Raw genomic sequence first — 18,284 nt, 5'->3', positions numbered from 1 at the left:
GAACTCGACTATGCGCAGAACTCGACTATGCGCAGAACTCGACTATGCGCAGAACTCGACTATATCCAAAATCGGGTCGAGACCCTCCTTGGCTTAGCGATAATCACGGCTTTCTCATTTGCTGGCCTAGTGGTAATATACATAGGACCTAGGTATTCACCTACCTACCTAATTAGACACAGTCGTATATCGTCGTTAATTAGTCTTGGCACTATCCCACAAATAGCCAATGCGCTCTACGTACGAAACACCGAAAATGATGACCAGTGGACAAATAGTCACGGAGTGACCGTGGCCGTGTCTAGTAAACGATCCGAGCAGTTATGACTGCAGGCGGGCGACCTGCTCATCATCGCTCCTCGAGCCACATCCAGATCCAGAGAAAATCCGAGGGGAAATATTCTGGATTTGTGATGTTCAGGGCGTGCGAGACACCAAGCGTCGTCGTTGTGTGGGCAATGCGAATATTGAGAGGGGATCGGTATCTAGGTATCTACCGGCGGGTAGATGTATTGTAGAAGGGGAAACGAGGAAACTATAGGTAGTTTACTGGTCCACTGTTGTCCCTGCGGTTCATGTGGTGGGCCAAATTTGGCATTTCGTACCTGTTAAGGTCCAAGGATTCGACAGTACCAGCATGACACCTTGAACACAGACCACACGCATGTACATACGCGTCTATATAGGACGATGAGGCAAAAAGTCGATTACTTCCACCGTGGAGGCGAGCATGTCTCTTTCATTGAACGCTGCTTCAGCCTCTATCGAACCAACGCCCACCCCTTCCTGGCTCAGTTTCGATGTGTCGTATCACGCTTCTCCCAAATGCTGTGACCCTGCGGCGACATCTACGGTATGTCCAGCCGCGCCGTCCTTATCATGACGAATAACCTCAAACTCCACAAGCCTGCTGTCCAGGTGCCAGTAGTCCTCGAGAAAGACCCTCGCCCTGCGGAACGCGTCAAGCTTCAACTTGCGCTCCGGCTCGCTGATCCACGAGTCGGGGAACTGTGTCCACCCGTGCACCACACCTTTCACTTCCTCGACGACCAGATCTTCCCCTCGGCCCTCGTCGCGGACTTTCTGGATCCAAGTCAGGCTCTGCGCGTTCAGCGAGTCGAACTGCGGCAGGATCAAGAGCATCTTGGCTTTCGGGTGGAGGCCGAAGTTTTCGGGGCCGTTCTTGGGTCGAATGTCTGCGAGGCCGGGGCTTGCTCGTGGATGACACCTCTTCTCCGGAGGCAGGTACGTAGGCATCAATTCCTTCTCGATCTTCCAGCGTTCGACGAATCCAGTGGGCGGATCCAGACCTTCCGGCCTGGGCCTCTCGTGCGGTAAAAGTCGGGCGTCCAGACTGGGATAGAACAGGAGGATTGGAATGTCGTTCGCCCAGTCCCAAGGCAGCGGACTTAGCCAATCGGTCTCCATCGTCGGGTCGTCCTTGATACTGATGGCCAGGTTCAGAGCAATATTTCCTCCGGAGCTGAATCCTGAAAAGGCGATCTTCCGCTCGTCCAGTTCGACGGGTTTGCGCCCTTCTTTCAGCATCTCCCACATCTATGGAAGGAAATTAGCGTGTACCGCAATTTGACGATTAATCTGCGCCATGATAACCTATACCAATCCGCCAATTGCGTTTGGAGATAAGGGGAACTTACTATCCCTTCTCTGAGCGGCTTGAACGCTCTGTTGCTAGAGTCGATTACGGCAAGGACGACATCTTCAGCATCAAGATTGGCTGCAGGGAACTGCGCATACGGACCGAGCCTGTAGTCTACCGAGATGACAATACAGTTCAGCTCACGGCACATCCGGGCACAGAAGGGAGCTTGCTCCTGGCATGAGCCGAGGATGAAGCTGCCGCCATGAAAATCGATCAGGACGGGCAATTTGCCCTCGTAGTCTTCGTCGATCCCTATCGGTCGCAGGGCGTTCTTCAGATGACCGCCGGCGGTGTTTTTCTGGTGGTGAAATAAATGGTGACGGTGCTTGCGCACAGGTGGGACCCAGACATAAACGGGGATCAGATGGTTGCCGCGTGAGGGGATCTCAAAGACGATGGGCTGCGGACCCTCGGAAGTGGTGAAATTGAGGACAAAGTCGGGGACAAGGCGGGGGAGGCTGACGAGGGCCTTGCGCCATGAAATGCCAAAGGGCTGCGTGAACATGGCCTCCGCGGGGTTCTTGTCATCAGTATACTTGTGCTTCATGGGGGAGGGGTTGCTGTAGCTAGCTGTATGGAGGAGGGCGGAGGGGACGAGGCGACATGAGTATTCTTCCGGGATCCGAGTTGTATTATTATTATTGAACTCGTGGTTTTATTATTCAGTCTCGCAGCTGAAAAGGAACATTGAACTTTGAAGCTGGAAAGTTTCGTCGGCGGTGGTCAGTTGATGAGTTGGTTGTTCGGTCTGGATTTGCTGAGGCTGTGCTGGCACACACCTAGGAAGTAACCCCGAGGCGCTGATTGGCTGCCAGATGCTTAGATAATGAAAGCCTAAAGTGCGTCGCTGTGCTTGCCGTTTTCAGAACAAAATGGGCGTCACGGTGACTTTCCCGAAATTCTACGCGCGACGCGTTCTTCACACTCGTCAATTTTATATGTTGGACGAGAGGATGAAAGTTGCGTCAACTGGGTGTCAACTACCGGCTGAAGAGCCGCCGTAAGCGGATCGACAAGGCAGCCAATGCCTGTCTAAGCCAAACCAACAATCCCGCGATCTACACAGCCCGTCTCATCAGGGTCCTAGCAGCACATCATCCTCATCTGGTTGGCTCGCCTAATTCAGTTACCAAGTGTATACGCGATTAATGGCAAGATCATCGCGGATGCAAGCCGGCGAGCCGGGAAAGTTATGTCGCTTCATGGATAACAAGTGCGGGAGGGAAAGGTGGGTATTCCTGGCGAAGACAGAATATTGATGCCACAGAGCGTTGCTGCAGACCGGAATGTTTGGTGGTAACTCGAAATCTCCCCGTCAGCTCTCTTCACTAAATGTCTTTGCATAGACCGTGGACGCCCGAGTCTCGCTATTCTCCCGCCGGCACTTGCGACGACCAGGCGCCTGACTGAATGGGCAACGGTCAAGCCATCAGAGTTCCACCATTCACAGCCAAACAGACGCCAGTCATCCACCTGCCCCTTTCCTCGCAGAAGAAGGCCGCCGCATACGCCATCTCCTCTGTCTCACCAAGCCGTGATGCCGCAGGAGTCATGGCTAGCATCGGCTCAAGGCTATCTCGAGTCGCTCCCACCAACGAGTTGAAGGCGTCGGTGCTCGTGGCTCCGGGGCAAATGGCGTTGACTGTACACTGATACTCCCGGCCCAGTTCACTTGGAGGAGTGAAACTCGTCAGCATCGAACCTTGTGGGAGAACGGAAATGCTTGTGTGAGAGAGGGAAGCAGATTTGGTGAGTAGGGCAGATCGGAAGGACTCACACAGCCCAGCATCGAGTAAAACTCTCAATCATACTTTTCGTCCCGTTGTAAATGCTCGCCCCTGGGTAAGGCTGTCTCGCTCCGCTTGAGCTCAGATTCACAATTCTGCTCGGCTTGGCCAGATGCGGCAAGACAGCCTGGGTCAAAAGCAGCGTTCCACGGCCGTTCAAGTTCACCTGCGCGTCCCACTGCTCGACGGTGATGTCCTTGAGGGGTGACATTATGGCGATGCCGGCGTTATTCACAAGGATGTCGACTTTTCGGCCATTGGTTCTCTTGACCGCCTCAGCGACCAGGTGCTTTGGGCCCTCGAGGGTAGACAGATCGGACTCGATGGCGAAGCACTCGCCGACATGGTTCCCGCCGGTGGCCCGGATCTTCCCTAAAGTTGACTCGGCCTCTTGTTGAAGGTGAGCGTACGGATAGTTTGTGACCACGAGAGCGCCCCTGCACCCAGGAAGTTGTCAGCCGTGGTAGTTGGAGATGGTACCCACAGAGACACAATGGACACTCCAACACCTCATACCTAGAAGCAAGCTCAATCGCTATAGCCGCGCCAATGCCTTTGGAACTCCCACTCACGATGGCCAACTTGCCATCCAAAGTCTGCGGTTTCTGCGCCATCTGGCGATGCCGAGTCAAAAGATGTGGAGTTCAAATGATGGATGCTGACCTTGTTTTGATGAGTGTGTGGCAAGGAGAATCCAGGTGTGCTACACAAGACGAGGTGTGTATCTTCCCCCCGCCCATCGAGAGACGCAGTCGCCCGTGAGTGAAGGTACGCACGAGTGATTACACTGGGCAATGATCCACCCGCCAACGCACTGTTAAGTAGAAATAGTAAGGCCTATCTTGCCTCGCTATGCGGGTGCTCCTGTGTGACTGCCGATACACCTTTTGTCGTGTTGAAGACTCATTGGGCCTCCCACCGTCCATCTGCATGCATCCTGGCGTTTATGCGGCCCTTCTCCCAATAATACAGTCCGAGTCTGTGACGGCGGCCACCTGCAGATCATTCCTCCTCGATTGTAATTGCCGGCGTTGTCAAGCGTGGGTACTTACTGGATACGGGGAAGTCCAGGGGCTGCAATCCTTCCTTCGCTTAGCAACGACAACCGCGGGTCCCCGCGGGCTTTGGGAGTCAGAACTAGTCCATGTGCTTCTTGTCTAATTATCCTATTGGTATTTATGCGGTGAGTGTGCGATTATTTATACTATGCTAAAGTGGTGACAGGTTGTCCGAACATTCATTTTATCTGATAGGCGCCTCGAGCTCATGAGTAAGAAGACTCGCCGGTCTGGCTGTCTCCATACCATCAGCTTCGTACCTTTCCCTTCCATCAACTTCTCGCCTTTCACTTTCACCAGCTTCTTGCCTTTCACTTCCATCAGCTTCGTGCCTCGCATTCCCATCAACCTCGTATTTTCCCGTACTGTCGACCTTCCGCAAGCTAATACCGTCAACCTCATGTGGACCCTTGCTCACCTCACGGGCATCAGGAGTGCTAGTCATCCTTCTTCTCCGGCGGACGAACCATAGGCCGGCAATAAGGATAATCACCAGGCCGGCGACACCACCCACCACACCACCGGCAATGGCCCCGGCATGGGAATGGCTTGAATGTGACCCGGTGGTGCTGCCGGCGCTTGTGGCCGTAGCTGTCACGGAAGCTGTGCTGCTGGAAGAGCTCGACACTTTGACGGCGTTGGCAAATATCGATGCGAGTGCAGTGTTCGTCCCAAATCCGGTACTGGGGGCGGTCACTGTAGCACCGCCACCTGCATCCCCGCCGATGATGCTGTACACTTGGCTGGGGATAGCATATAAATTCGACGTCGTTGGAGATTTGGGTGTCACCGAGGACTGCTGAGGCGGTGCTTCATAAGTCGATGTCCAATTTAGGTGTGTCAGGTCGAAGAGCCTAAGGCCAGATTGCGCTTGATCGCATGGCCAGTCGTATCTGGCCGGGATCGGCCATTCGATCGTTTGATACATGCCACCATATGTGACCAGATACCTATCTGCCACCACGGCACAGGCAGGTGCAGACCGCGGTACCGAGCTCGTGCTGACAGGAATCCAATGGAAGGCAGGAAGTGTGAGGATCCAGATATCACCAAGCGCGTCGTCGCTACTTGCTTGTAGTCCACCATATACATAGATATTGTGGCTGCTGCCGTCCGCCGCGCTCATGGCGACAGCACAGAAGGAGGCGCGCGGCGCGGGATACGTTCCCCCTTCGGCGGTGGTGTCTTGCTCAAACCACTCGTCTGCCCCCGTATCGTACATGACCACTCGTCTCAAGCTCAAATATTGGGTTTCCTGCGTCGGTACTAAGGTCAAAAGGGGTTCAAGAGTATCCTTGACGACAGCACGGACTCACAGGTCTTGTGTCACCCCCCAGTGCGACGGCCAGTCCACCCGTGTTTGACTCAGTTCCAGGGAGAAAGACCAAGTTGCCACGTTCACTCCACTCCGGTACAAGCTCGGACGAGATAGTCTTGTTGGTCCAAGTCCAGTCGCTGGTGTTGAAGGACGCGATAAACTTTTCCCCGATCTGAGGAACTCCGGGGTCGAGCGTGTATACATCGGTGTTGGGGTTCAAGCGCGCGTGTCCCGCGGCCCTGATGCCGTTGTGGACGTAACCTATTGCAAGGCGCGAGTTCCAACCGAGATAGTTCCAAGAGAATGTCCCGTCCATGGGTAGCCCCGTCTGCGAATAGTTTTGCAGCGCAGTATCCACGGACCATTGGCCCAAGTCGACATCGTAATAGTATATGCTTTGGCCCGACAGGTCCGCCAGGCTCCAGTCCGAGTCCACGAACGATCCCTGTTCCGTGAGGTGATACCAGCACCCCTGCAGACCAGCCACGACGTAGAGCTTCCGGCCATCCTCCCAGAAGGCGCCCTCGTCGAAAGTAGGCACAAAATCGGGAAGAGGTTCGGCGGTGATCAGAGAAGGATCGGACAAGTTGCGCGTGGTCGACAAGTCCACAATGCGGAGGTAGCGGTCTGTAATTATCAATTGGGATCACTTTTCAGGAGCAAGTCGACACCCTAGGGGGGGGACCAGGGCTCCTCACTGAGTATCCACAAGGTATTGGTCGTGCCGTTCGAAATGATGCTTACTCCCCCGTAGATATAGACTATGTTGTCCACGACGACCACTAGAGTTATTGATCAGTTTTTCTGTTTTTCAACCCAATTTGTCACTCAGGTATGAGAGCTTACTTCGTCCATACCCACGGTTACATGTCTGCAGAGGATCCAAGGCATCGGGATCGACCGCCAGTGAGACATTCTGCGCCACGGATCGGAGCAGCAAGGTCGAGGTAGTAATAGCCTGGAGGACGATGAAATGTATGAAAGACCCCGCCATCCATGTATGTTTGACCGAGGATCGTAAGTACGATTATTATTATATACCCTCAAGGAACTGCGCGTTCGCCAGCCAGGATCTCGAAATCGAGGGTAGTAATCAACGGAATTGAGAAGCCCACCACCTCCTTTAGCCAAACAGCAGCAGAACCATCGCCCTTTAATCTGGTGGCTCCACTGCGTGAGCCCATCGCCCGCGAAGCGAGACCGGGAAGTGTCTTGGGAGGACCTCTGGAGGACCGCGGTTTCTTGCCTTGAACCTTCGTCTAGTGCACTACTTTGCACAAACCCCTCGTCATATGAGGAACAACCAAGACAAACCTGGCAGACCGCCGCAAGGCTAGTGATGGGGGCTAGGTATGCGACATCAGCAGTGAGCACCCATCCAAGCCCTCAAATGGGGGCAGCCTAGCTAGTCTTTCCAGCACTTAAGGCGGTACGCCTGCCCAGGGTGATGAGGCAATGCCCTTCGAATGCAACTCCTACTTCGCGACGAGCGAGGCAGCAAATCACGTCTCTTGGGTCTGAAGGCATTTATACTAGTATGTAGACCACTTGCCTCGATTTCTGCCTACCGTTTAGCGATGGCCAAGGGGTTCCGCGTTATTTGTCGACGTGCCCCCACAGATGTGCGACTCGCACTGATTTCCCTAGACATTAGTCCGGAGGCGGGATGGTGTTTTTATAGACGTCGAAGCGGCGGCGCGCTCCGCCGCCTCTGATCGATTCCCGAAACGGCCACACCGCTGCAAGCCAAGGCGGCCGCCAGGCGGCAAGGCGGATTGCAACAAAACTTTTAACAGTCGAACTTCACAGTCGAAATTGACCGTAGGCCACAACAATATTACACGGACCAAGGAAGTACCGAGAGTATCAAGTAGGAGTTGTGTGAATGAATGCACGTGGTTTTCCATGTCGCCCCGTAGCTTGCATCAACTTGGTACCTAGGCAAGATTGGCTATTCACTCTTGGTCAGAGGGGGACCCTCCACCAGCCAGCTAGGTTACAACGAGCCTTCGCACGCGTATAAAAGTGATTCGTTCTTCATGCAATGGGAAACGGTCCTCAACAACGGAGCTTGCCAGGCATGGTGCCACCAGAATGCGTGTGTTCATCGTGATCGAGGCCCCTTGTCGATGTGGTCTAGGCTTATATACCTCCACGAGACACAGTACCTGCCACTGCCCAAGCGCTTGATCACTTTACGTGGGAATAGCCCTCCGACGGCCGAGGCGCATTTTCTGTGTTTATTATGTGCATATATATCACCTTCATCTACCTAGGTACGGAGGCGGCTCAGCGTGCTACTAGTAACCTACATAATGAATCAATGGTATGTGTAACACACTCAGCATCCAACAAATCTAGGGAGGACTACTTTAGCTTTCAAAGATATAGACCTCCTCAGCTTCCAAAAACAGGTGGAAAGGGCAGTCAATAGACAGACTGTGTGAAAACACGCCGGACAGGGAGAATAAGCAAGGGAAAGATAAGGTAGTGTTCAACGTCTCTTGTTGTTTTGGTTGCTAGAGTAGCAGTGATAGTCGTGTGCTTTGTATACTTCCTTCGTGTCAATCCTCTCAGCGAATTCGCTGTAATTATACCCAGGTACCTGGGTAGGTCCCATATCATCATCCGATGAGCGTCAAATGGGCGGCTCGCTCTGCCCCTGAACTGTATCGCAAAGACGCCAATGTGTGGCTGGCATCTACCGAGTACCTTACTTCCCATTATGTCCATGTCCATGTCCATTGCCACCACCATTCTTCCCCTTCCCCCCACCAGTCCTCTCACTCCTCGCCAAAACCTCTTTGCACTCCTCACAGTACCACTTTGCGCTCTTGGGCACACTTTTCAGGCCAATGCACTCGAGGTGGAACCACTGCCGGGGACAATCGTCCCTGTCGCAGGCCACCATCTCTCCGTAACTGACGCCCTGACAATAACAGTATCTCTCCTCGTCTTCCTCCACCCCGTCGCCGGTTTCTTCGTCCTCGTCCACGTCCACGTCTCCCGCGTGCGTGTCGGCCTCATTATTCACGATGCTGCCGGTGGCCAAGTCACGCTCTGATGGAGTCAATGACTCTGTGGTGTGAGGGTCTGTCTCGTCTTTGACGCGCTGCTGACTGCCGGTAAGGGTTGTCGTGGCCGGAAACGATAGACTTGCACTCTTTTTGTGAGGTCGCTTCATTGGCAATCCTTTTGGCGACAGCGAATCGTGGAGACCGTGGTCCTTCACTCTTGGTCTGGCAGGTCGTTTGGACTTGTTGGCAGCGCCGCCATTTCCCCCTGTCGACGAAGTCTCTGCAGCCTCGGCCTCGGCGAAAGTGCCGACAACAGGCGTGGACGTCTTGGAGGCCCGGCCTCTACCCAGGCGCTCGTTTTTCAGTTCACTAGTTTGCAGGACTAGTGGCAGACGAGGCGATGCAGCCTCCTTCGCAGATATTTCGTCGTGAAGGTCGCCCCTGGCCGTATCTTGCCTACTAGAGGACTTATCTGACGATGCAGTTCCTTTCGCTGGTTGTTCGCCATCTGCGTCGTTCTGGCTTGCAGGCTCGTCTTCAACTGGCCGGTCCCCTTTGTCGGCCTTTGCCTCCTTGAGATTGCTCTTGACTTCAGTTGTGCTCTTCCCACTGACGGCAGCCGAACTGCTCAATTCCGATGTACCAGCAACCACATTGTTGCTGTTCCCGTTTCTGCTCGATGTCAGGGAAGAGGGTCTCCCTCTCACGCTTTCGACGGTATGGGCAGAATTTTGGCGTCCTCGTGCCGTGGCAGGGCGGACTGCCGAGAGCGCAGGGCTGCGCTTGTAGGCTTCCTTCCCGGTTGTCCCAGCGAGGGGTGACGAGGCAAGTTTGGGCGAGTCTTGGGTTGCGGCATTGATTCTGAAACTCAGTAAATTAGCTGCATTCTCGGGTTTCTTTTCTGGCACATACCGTTTCCGGGCCACAGAAGTAGCAGCGGCGGACGCCTTTCTCTTCTTGGAATTCTCCTGCTGTGAATTCTCTCTAGACATCGGGCGGCCACCAAGGGCACTGCTGATCGAGCGTTCCATTGCCACACCCGCGGTCGCAGGCTTTTCAGGTCGCTTTCTCTTTCCTGTGCCTGCGCCAGTGATGCCCAATCCCGTGGGATCTAGTGCTGCATCAGCCGCCCGCTTCTTGCCGCTGGTGGTCGTTTTGCGCGCGGGTGCTTTTGGGTCGTCAAAGTCGGAATCTGCATGCTGGGCCGTTCCCCGCTGTCTCCTGGCAAGGACCGCCTCTCTCCTAGCTTCGCTCCTATGCGCGATCTCACTCTCATGCAAAGTGGCTAGGCCCGCAGCCGCAGCCTCTCTGCGCGTAGTGGGCGCAGTGGGCTTCTTGACGGGATTCGTCTCTGTGTAAGCCCAATGCTTCAGGCTCCCCAGTCTAGCTTCTTCCGAGATCTCTTCGGCGATGTGTGGCCAGATGCGGTCCAATCTGCGAATGTGCCTGCCCACCTCTTCATTGGCATTGTTGATGACGTGGTTTTTCTCATCCATAGTGACCATGATCGTCATGAGATTCTGTCTCAGAGCGTGGTATTGTTGTCTGCGCTGCATAATGATAGGATCGGCAGACCGGACAGAGATGAGGGAGGCGTTGTCGAAGGATGCTCCGGCGACGCTGTTCGCTTCGCTGACATTGAGAGCATCATCTGCAGTTGTAGAGCCAGTCAGGCTTTGGGACGCGGCAGCTAGATCTCTCGTCGTCGTAGCACTGTCGGCCAGACACTGCTCCAAGATGTCTCGTAGATTTTCCTCAGGACCCCACGCTTTTGCGTCCACCTCCTTCAGCAAAGACGTGTGCCGCCGGTATTCTCGAGGCAGAGCAGCGATCGCATCAGCGAAATGAGTAATGGCAGGATACATGCCTGGTGGGTCATTATTGGTCTGGCTTTGCGAGGCGACAGCGGCGGAGGAGGATGCCAGAGCGAGGCCACTGTTGGAGACCAGTGAGTTCTGGCGCAGGAGGGTCGATCCGAGGCCTTTCGAGGCTCTGGCAGGGTTGATGCGAGTCAAGCGAGATGGGCCGCCTCGCACGTTGGAGGTGCCCAGGGTGGTAGTCATTGTCGTCGTGGACATAGGGATATCTGATGGTGGGAAGGTTGAAATGAAGAGGAGCAGAGCTGCGGGTGTGCGATCTAGGAGGATGAGGAGCTGACTGGGAATTCTCGCAAACTATGACAGCACCAGCCAAACAGAATAAAAAGTGATTAAGCCAGCCAAAAGGAGGCACTCAAAGAAGTCGACAGCATCACGAAAGAGAGCAAAAGTTAGTGCTGGTCAACGAGGATGAGGCGTGGTGGAAAATATCAATTAAGATCGAACATGGGGAGCGCAGCGCAGCCAGCGTTGCGCGCATCTCCCTCCTCTTTGCTCTGCTCCCTGTGCCTCTGTCACCCACTCTGTGCCTCTTCGGCTTGCTGGCTCCTGGTTTCTCCAATCGGCGGTTGGTGACATCAATCCACCGACCAGAGTTCTCCTCTTTTTCCGCCATCACGTGCTGGGAGTCTTCCCAGCCTCAGCCTCAGCCTCGTGACATACATCAGCCTCGCAGCCTCGCAGCCTCACCAGGTCAGGGTTACCACTCGGTCTTTCTGCTCTGAATGCCATGCTTTCAAGACCAAGCCCAATACGCCAATGGCCAATGGCTAATAATCATTCATAACTTTCGCTTACAAACAATGACCGATCCTTACACGGGACAGTAAAAGTCGTCAGGGTCATGACCTCTTCCCTTTCCAACAACCATCTAACAGTCGTCTTCGACCAGACTTCGCTTTGCTCTCTCTGCTCTCTTTGCTCCCACGTGGCATCAAAACTTCAGATCCACCCATCATCCACTTTTGACGCCTGTCCATGGCCAACCTCTACATCCAATGCCAATTGCGGAGGTTCGTCGCTTCTCTTCTTGACAGGACTCTTCCTTGGGCTTACTGACTCTCGCGGTGGCCCGGCTCTGACGTCTTCCACGGGCCACCCGTCTGCCTTGGCCGCTGCAACCCAACACTTCAAGCCTTCGTGGACTCCTGAATAGAATTTCTCTTTGCATGTTCGAAGACTACCCCCCATCACTTTCTCGAAGCCGGACTGCTTTAGCTCTTCTCGCAATGCATTGCGGTCTGTCGCAGTAGGAAGGCAGGCTATCAACCCGTTCAATAGATCCAGATGGGTCGCGAGGTACTGCGTCGCTTCCCATTCAACACCTCCCACGTACGGAGCTGCCGGGTGGGGTGGTCGAGGAGGGGGGAAATGTGCTCCACAATAACCCACTGATTCATCGACCTCGACAATGGGGATGACGTTGAGATGGTGCAGAAATATCCAAAACACCTCTTTCGTGACATTAACAACTTCTTTGCACCAAACCCGGTAAGGTCGAGGAACATGCATTTGAGACACAAAGTCCAGCGGCTGCTTGCCATCTTCCGGTACAGGATCCCTGAGAAACCCAAGGATTTTCCGTGCTCGTTCATGAGCAAGCTCCTGGTCAGAGCCCACCTCGGCTGACAAGTGAGCGAAAAGGAGCGATATTATGACGCCTCTGGTGTTAAACTCCGATGGACCCTTCCGTTCCGGATCGAATAACATGTGCAAGAGTGCTGGGAAGAACTCATTTTCCACTTGCTGCAGACGTTGTAAGGCAAGGGAGGTCGTGCACAATCCCTTCAAGCACAGCAGCGTCTCGTGAAGGAGGTTGTCTTCATGTTCTTCGCGCCACTCGATCTTTGAAATACGATGGTAGAGTTGAACAAGTTCGTCCATGCCGCCCTTACCCACGAAATGATCTGTCCAAGAGATCGACTCATTCCTCAACAGAATCCTCAGTTTGTGCAGCTTGCTCACTTCGACTAGTGCCGGCTTCTGTACCTCTCGAAGGTAATGGATGAAGTCTCCAGGAGTGGTGGCGCTGTCTGCCTGGTTGAGGGATGCCAGCGACACGGTCGAGGCCATAGCTTTCGCCGAAGTTGGTCTGGAATTGGTCAAGTCGGCGGATTTGTTCCTAGATTTGCTGCGCGATCTCAATGACGAACTTGGTCTGTCTTGCTTTGTGGGGGAATCTTCCTCTCGTCTGGTCAGGGTCAAGATCCGACTTCGAGGACGTGATCGCGATCTGGATCGTCTGCCTTCTTTGCTCTCATCGCCCTCGCTCTTTGGTCTCTCATTCTCCTTCCTATTCCGAGCCGATGAGCTGACCTCGGAGCTATCAGTGAAGGCTGATACCGTGGACGAGCCACTGCCAATACGATCACCCTTCATCAAACCTGCCTTTACGTCTGGTTTGAGATTTCGCATGTTGTCCCGCATGTTGAGTGGAATGTTCAGAGAGTCCAATACCTTCTCGAAAGCTGAGTCTAGCTCTTGAGGACTAAGTGGAATGGTTGCATTATTCGGAGTGTCGGGGATCGAGCGGGCGTCCTTGCGGGCTCTCATGTTGAAAGTTTGGATTGCTTCGAAAACTCTCGAGCCTAATTTGACTTTGGGATCTGATTGTGACAAGTTTGATGGCTGGACTTGAGCATCGGGCTTGCCTTCTTGTTTGGAAGAGGCTGGGCGACTGATAGACTGCTCCCTGCTCTTTGGCGACTTAACGTCTTCTGCAGGAATATCATCATCAATGTTCTCCGTAAAGATGGAGCTTCTGCTAGATTTGTGCTCCAGGAATGGTCGTTGCGGTGGCTGATAGTCCAACACTGACGGCGTCGCAGGCCCGTATCCGTAAAAATTCCTCTGTTCCGAAGGGCGAAATTCGGAATAGTCCTTGGGGGTGTACACGTTTATCTCTTCTTCAACGGTCCTTCTCTTCGACACTGGAAATATCATGGTGCCATCCGCACCCTCTAAGGGTTGAGTAGCAAATTGTGCCCAGATGGGAGTGGGACTTTCGACGGGTGTTGTCTTTGACGGCGGGCAGTTTTCTTGGTTGTTGCTGTTGCTGTTGTTCTCTTCCCTAAGATCCTTCTTGGATCTCCGTTTCAGCAGTCCGGTGAGGTTACTCGCTGATTTCACCTTCTTCAGCTTGCTGTCGGCCGTGTGCCCTTCGACGGGAGACACGCTCCCAGTGCCCGTACTCTTCTCTTTACCCAAGATAATTCCTTTCAAGGACACAGAGCTCCCGGACTTTTTGTGTGTGCGGGAAACAGTAGGACGAGCAGGCTCATCGCCTGATTTGGTAGCAATTCGTTTCGGTTGTGGTGGGCTGTTTATGTGTCGCTCTCCAAGTGGACTAGCAGAATTGACCACTTCTCGACTGGACGGTCTTTGCGGCTTTGTAGGGCTACAGTTGTCTTTTCGGCGCCCTCTTAGGGCGTCTCCAACTGAAGGAGTACGGTTGTGGTTCGCTCTGCGGCCTCTGTGTTGAGGCTCCGGATCCTCGAAAATCTGGGCGACCTGGTGGACGGACGGCGCCATGTTGATGGGATTGAACAGAAAATATTCGGGCACGGTGCCTAATCAGATACAACTCCTCATTTCTACAGAAACGGGAATGATGTTTGCGCACGGGCAGGAGGATGTTCCATGGTTAAGGCACGGACGTGGAACTGGCCTGGCCTCACGAGTCACGACTACCCGCGTCGAGACGGCACCTGCTTTGTTTATCCCAGTGCGGCTGCCACAGCAACCACCTTGGCCGGTCTTCATCACGTGCAAGGCTCTGAGACCGAATGGCCTTGTTCGGCATTCAGCCTCGTATTCTTCAGCAGATCCCTCAAGCCACGCCTTTGTCGCCACGTGCGGATTAAACGTGCAGACAACATCATGTCCCTGTTGCATACCTCGTATCTCTCTACCCTAAGAATTAATCACATCCCCCACACCCTCTGTCCCGCCGTTGTACCGTTACTCCCTGCCACCAGTCTGGTCGTGTCTTGCTCATACTATTATTCATACATTGTCTTCATTATTCCATCCAAGTGATTAGAAGCTCCAATGACAGTGGTTGGTCCTCTGCTTCCAACTCTTCATTGAACGATACCCAACAAAGAAAGAGCACAGAAACACATGACAAATTCAGTGCGCCAGACCAATGCAATCATTGTACAATACTCTGCCGCCAGCGATCAATTTGCGCTCGCTGTTTGGGATCCAAAGGTGGACCCATCATAGGGTCTGGTATGTAGGGCTGGGTGCCATATGCGTAAGGATATGTCTGTTGCATGTAGGTGGGCAACGGCGCGCCGTATCCTCCGTTTATGTACCCAGCATTGTTCGGATACCCGTAAGACCCATTGAAAGCCATGTTTTGTTGAGGATAACCCCAACTTGAGTTGTGCATCGAGGCGTATGCTTGGTTCGAATTGCTCCTAGGCAATCCCGGTTTTGACTGGGCACCCACTGGATGGGCTTGGAGTATGTCGGCCAGGCTATGCATGGATTTGACCTGTTGATAGGCCTGCGGATTGACAGACGCTTCCTCCTTGAGCCTCTTTCGCCTCTGCGCCAACGTTTCCTCCACATCCGGTGTCTTTGATGGCGGGGGTGCGTTGTTCGTGACATTGAGACCCAATTGAGAAGTCAGCTCTTCCGCGAATTGGCCTCCAGTGCCCTTCTCCTTCTCCAGCTTCATCCTTGCTGCTCTCTGAGCCAGAGTCTCTTCTTCATCTTCTGGCACAGGTTCTTCGGTGAGGCCCGGTACATTCTCGATGAAAGGCGGCCGGCTTTCATCCTCGTTCTGACTCTTCGCCTCAGATTTAGCGGTCTGAAGTGGCCCGCCTCGCAGTCTTGCTCGTCGTTGACTCAAAGGTTCGTTCTCCTCCAATTCCCGCTTCTCTAGAAGGCCAATTGGTCTATGGGCATTCGCATGCTCAGCTCTTTCCTTTTCCGGGAACAGGATACCGAGAGGAACATCCTCATCATCAAAATTTTGTTTATTCGCTTCATCATGATCTTCCCAAGCCAATGTGACATGTTTGGTCTTTCGGGCTCTCTGCTGAAGCTGAGTCACAGCATCCAGCTCAAGCAAAGTCGAGTGCATGCCATTGGGAAAGGCGTCTGCGGCAGTACGATTGCGTAATTTCTGTTGTTCCTTACGCATTTGCAGCTCGGCAAGGAGAGTCGTGGGCGCCGTCGAAAAGCCTGGCGGGGCGACATTCTTGTCTTCCTCTTCATCGGATATCTCGTCGGCATCTGGCGCTATCGACTCCGCCGCCGCCCGATCAAGTTCATCACCACTGGCTTGGTCCTCAACATCTAGATTTTGAGAGTCTCTTGATTTTGAGCGCAGCAGGCCCGAGTTGGAGAGGGCAGTGCTTGACCGTCTCGTCTTGAGCATCGTACTAATGGAGCTTCGCCGTTTCTTCGCCTTTCCTTCGGCTAATTGCATACTCTTCCGAGGAGAGGCGTCCGGACCATAGACTTCCTTTCCAAGATGGCCAGCAATTGGATGATCGGTGAATGCAGAGACAGGAGCGTGTGCAGCGGCATCTAAGATGCTGTCCAATGTCTGGACAGCTGAGCCGTTCTTGAGCTGCAAGTCTTGCGTGACACTGGGCTGTTCGAAAAAAGCACTGGCCCGCAGCTGAGGTGGTAGTCTGAGTGCATTGCTTTGACCTTGCAATTTGGTACTGTCTTCCTCTCTGAGCCAAACAGCCGACTTGCGCATATCATCCGGGATGCCACTGAGCGCCTGGAGTCGACGTTTGTCTCGTTCACTAATGTTGAACTTTGAAAGTCTCTGGGGGAGATTCAACATGACTGGCACTGGGGCAGGATAGTAGATCATTCGTTCTCCTGGCTGGGGCTCTTTATATGCCTTCGAGTCTCGTGCAAGCGGAGGGTGATTGAGAGATATACGTCGTGATATGGAGGCAGCAGTTTCGGAGGACACGGGCGCTCCGTAATGCACGCCATCAAAGTCATTGAAGGCGGCCTGCGCTTGACGATATGTGTCGTTGGACGCGGATGTCGTCGGCCTCTCCTCCTGAACTGACCCGTCGGACCCTCGACGTGACGGATTTGGCGCTACTTCGTCTTCAGGGTAAATGGAGATAGAGGTACGACGATCTTGGCTCAACTCCAGTGGCCGGCCTTCCAAGGGCGGCAGAGCGTTACTGCGATGACTGCCTTTTGAAGAGTGACGTTCAACGTGTTGCGGATGTGGATAGGGTCCGGAGCGGACTGAACCAGTCGGAGATGTTATCTGGTATCCTGAAGGAGAATATCCTCCCAACCTGGCCATCTGATTGACGCCAATGATTGAATTAGACCATGAACCCGTCGAGTACTGTCTCTGGACCGCTGGGCGAAGGGCGTTGTCCAGTGTCGCCGGCGCCGAGGACTGCCGCTCCAGGCGCTTTTGATCTTGCTTCATCTTGTTCAGCCCTTCCTCAAGGCTCGAGGTCATGCTCAGACGCTCGGCGCTTTCTTCCAGACGTTCCACATTTTTGACCAACGCCCCTTGCAGCGACTGCAAATCTGGGGTCGGGTGGTTTAAGGGCAGGTGACGGCTGATTGAGGCTGTCCTGATTGGAGGATCTTCTTTCTGGAACGCAGGCGTGTCCTGTGCGTCCATTCTCGATCGCGGTGCTAGAGGGTCTGGATATCTGGGCATTGGCTCCTCATAGTCATCCTCTTCCACCATTTGGTACGACTGCGAGGAAGACAGAGACTTAAGAAGAGATCCCACGCCTACGGAACTTGGGCCCGTTTGAGAGACAACTGAAAGATCGCCATCTCGGGAGAATTGATCGAACAGTGGCAGGGACAGCGGTGGACTCGAGATTTCTGGAAGGATTGGGGAGCGGGTAGGTGAGTAGGAATGCGGATGATGGAGGACGGAGTCGGCGGCGGTGGACTCGCGATATACGGCTTCATGCTCAGCCTGGGCGACTGAAGCATACGCCATTTGCTGGAGCTGACAAGCGTTGCAGGATGCAGGAGCGGGAGTTGGAGCAAGATCACGGGTGAGATGGAAGAGGCTGTGGTCACTGGTGGTGTCTAGTGTCGTATATTGTCAGGAGCGCGGACCCTTAGACGTGTGAGGGCGAGTAGACCCTGCAGGTCAGCTTGGGGATCATGACTCGATATAGATGGATCTGGTGTGATTAGTCGACGGCTGTCACGTCCTCGAGCCGTCCAGTAGTAAAGATGAAGACACGGAAAACCAAGATGCAGACATCAATCGGATGGAAAAGGCGCGCATCGATATGGTAACTGCGCGCAGACAATATCTGGACGGAGAGCACTTGTACATAGGAGGGCGCAGTTGAATCCACAAGCCTTTGGCCGGATAAGCACAGAACTAGTTGCACTGGGAGGCCCGATAAAAGTGGGTGTTCCGGGCATGGTCGGCTACAACGGACTAAGATTAGGGCACAGCTAGGAGCCTAGGACCCATCCGGGGGCGCTCTCTTTAACTGAAAACTTGACGCTTGGTGGCCGATTGAGACCGCCACACCAAGTCTCTGCAGGTGGATGGCAGGGCTGCTCAAGTCAAGGCTTCCTT

The 18,284-nt window shown here is 53.9% G+C and overlaps 6 protein-coding genes across 6 annotated transcripts; all 6 read right to left on the bottom strand.

The window, feature by feature from the left end:
* Positions 1-810: 810 nt before the first annotated feature.
* On the bottom strand, positions 811-2,210 carry Z520_06826 (uncharacterized protein; the record flags this gene model as incomplete). The annotated part of the gene is made up of 2 exons (XM_016777326.1): positions 811-1,557; positions 1,659-2,210. 2 exons carry the CDS (start codon positions 2,208-2,210, stop codon positions 811-813), a joined length of 1,299 nt encoding a protein of 432 aa, XP_016631497.1.
* An 874-nt stretch (positions 2,211-3,084) lies between these two features.
* On the bottom strand, positions 3,085-4,064 carry Z520_06825 (uncharacterized protein; the record flags this gene model as incomplete). Its single annotated transcript, XM_016777325.1, has 3 exons — positions 3,085-3,365; positions 3,475-3,887; positions 3,967-4,064. The coding sequence occupies 3 exons, from the start codon at positions 4,062-4,064 to the stop codon at positions 3,085-3,087; spliced, it is 792 nt and encodes a 263-aa protein (XP_016631496.1).
* Positions 4,065-4,692: 628 nt separating this feature from the next.
* Positions 4,693-6,820, bottom strand: Z520_06824 (uncharacterized protein; the record flags this gene model as incomplete). The annotated part of the gene is made up of 4 exons (XM_016777324.1): positions 4,693-5,763; positions 5,825-6,453; positions 6,525-6,608; positions 6,673-6,820. 4 exons carry the CDS (start codon positions 6,818-6,820, stop codon positions 4,693-4,695), a joined length of 1,932 nt encoding a protein of 643 aa, XP_016631495.1.
* Positions 6,821-8,539: 1,719 nt separating this feature from the next.
* On the bottom strand, positions 8,540-10,906 carry Z520_06823 (uncharacterized protein; the record flags this gene model as incomplete). The annotated part of the gene is made up of 1 exon (XM_016777323.1): positions 8,540-10,906. The coding sequence occupies one exon, from the start codon at positions 10,904-10,906 to the stop codon at positions 8,540-8,542; it is 2,367 nt and encodes a 788-aa protein (XP_016631494.1).
* A 756-nt stretch (positions 10,907-11,662) lies between these two features.
* Z520_06822 (uncharacterized protein) lies at positions 11,663-14,251 on the bottom strand (the record flags this gene model as incomplete). Its single annotated transcript, XM_016777322.1, has 1 exon — positions 11,663-14,251. The coding sequence occupies one exon, from the start codon at positions 14,249-14,251 to the stop codon at positions 11,663-11,665; it is 2,589 nt and encodes an 862-aa protein (XP_016631493.1).
* A 622-nt stretch (positions 14,252-14,873) lies between these two features.
* Positions 14,874-17,684, bottom strand: Z520_06821 (uncharacterized protein; the record flags this gene model as incomplete). Its single annotated transcript, XM_016777321.1, has 1 exon — positions 14,874-17,684. The coding sequence occupies one exon, from the start codon at positions 17,682-17,684 to the stop codon at positions 14,874-14,876; it is 2,811 nt and encodes a 936-aa protein (XP_016631492.1).
* Positions 17,685-18,284: the final 600 nt, after the last annotated feature.

Source organism: Fonsecaea multimorphosa, assembly GCF_000836435.1.
Source record: "Fonsecaea multimorphosa CBS 102226 unplaced genomic scaffold supercont1.13, whole genome shotgun sequence".
In the NCBI taxonomy this organism is placed as follows: Eukaryota; Fungi; Ascomycota; class Eurotiomycetes; order Chaetothyriales; family Herpotrichiellaceae; genus Fonsecaea; species Fonsecaea multimorphosa.
The sequence above is the reverse complement of the archived record's forward strand: the minus strand, read 5'-3'. Positions and strand labels throughout refer to the sequence as shown.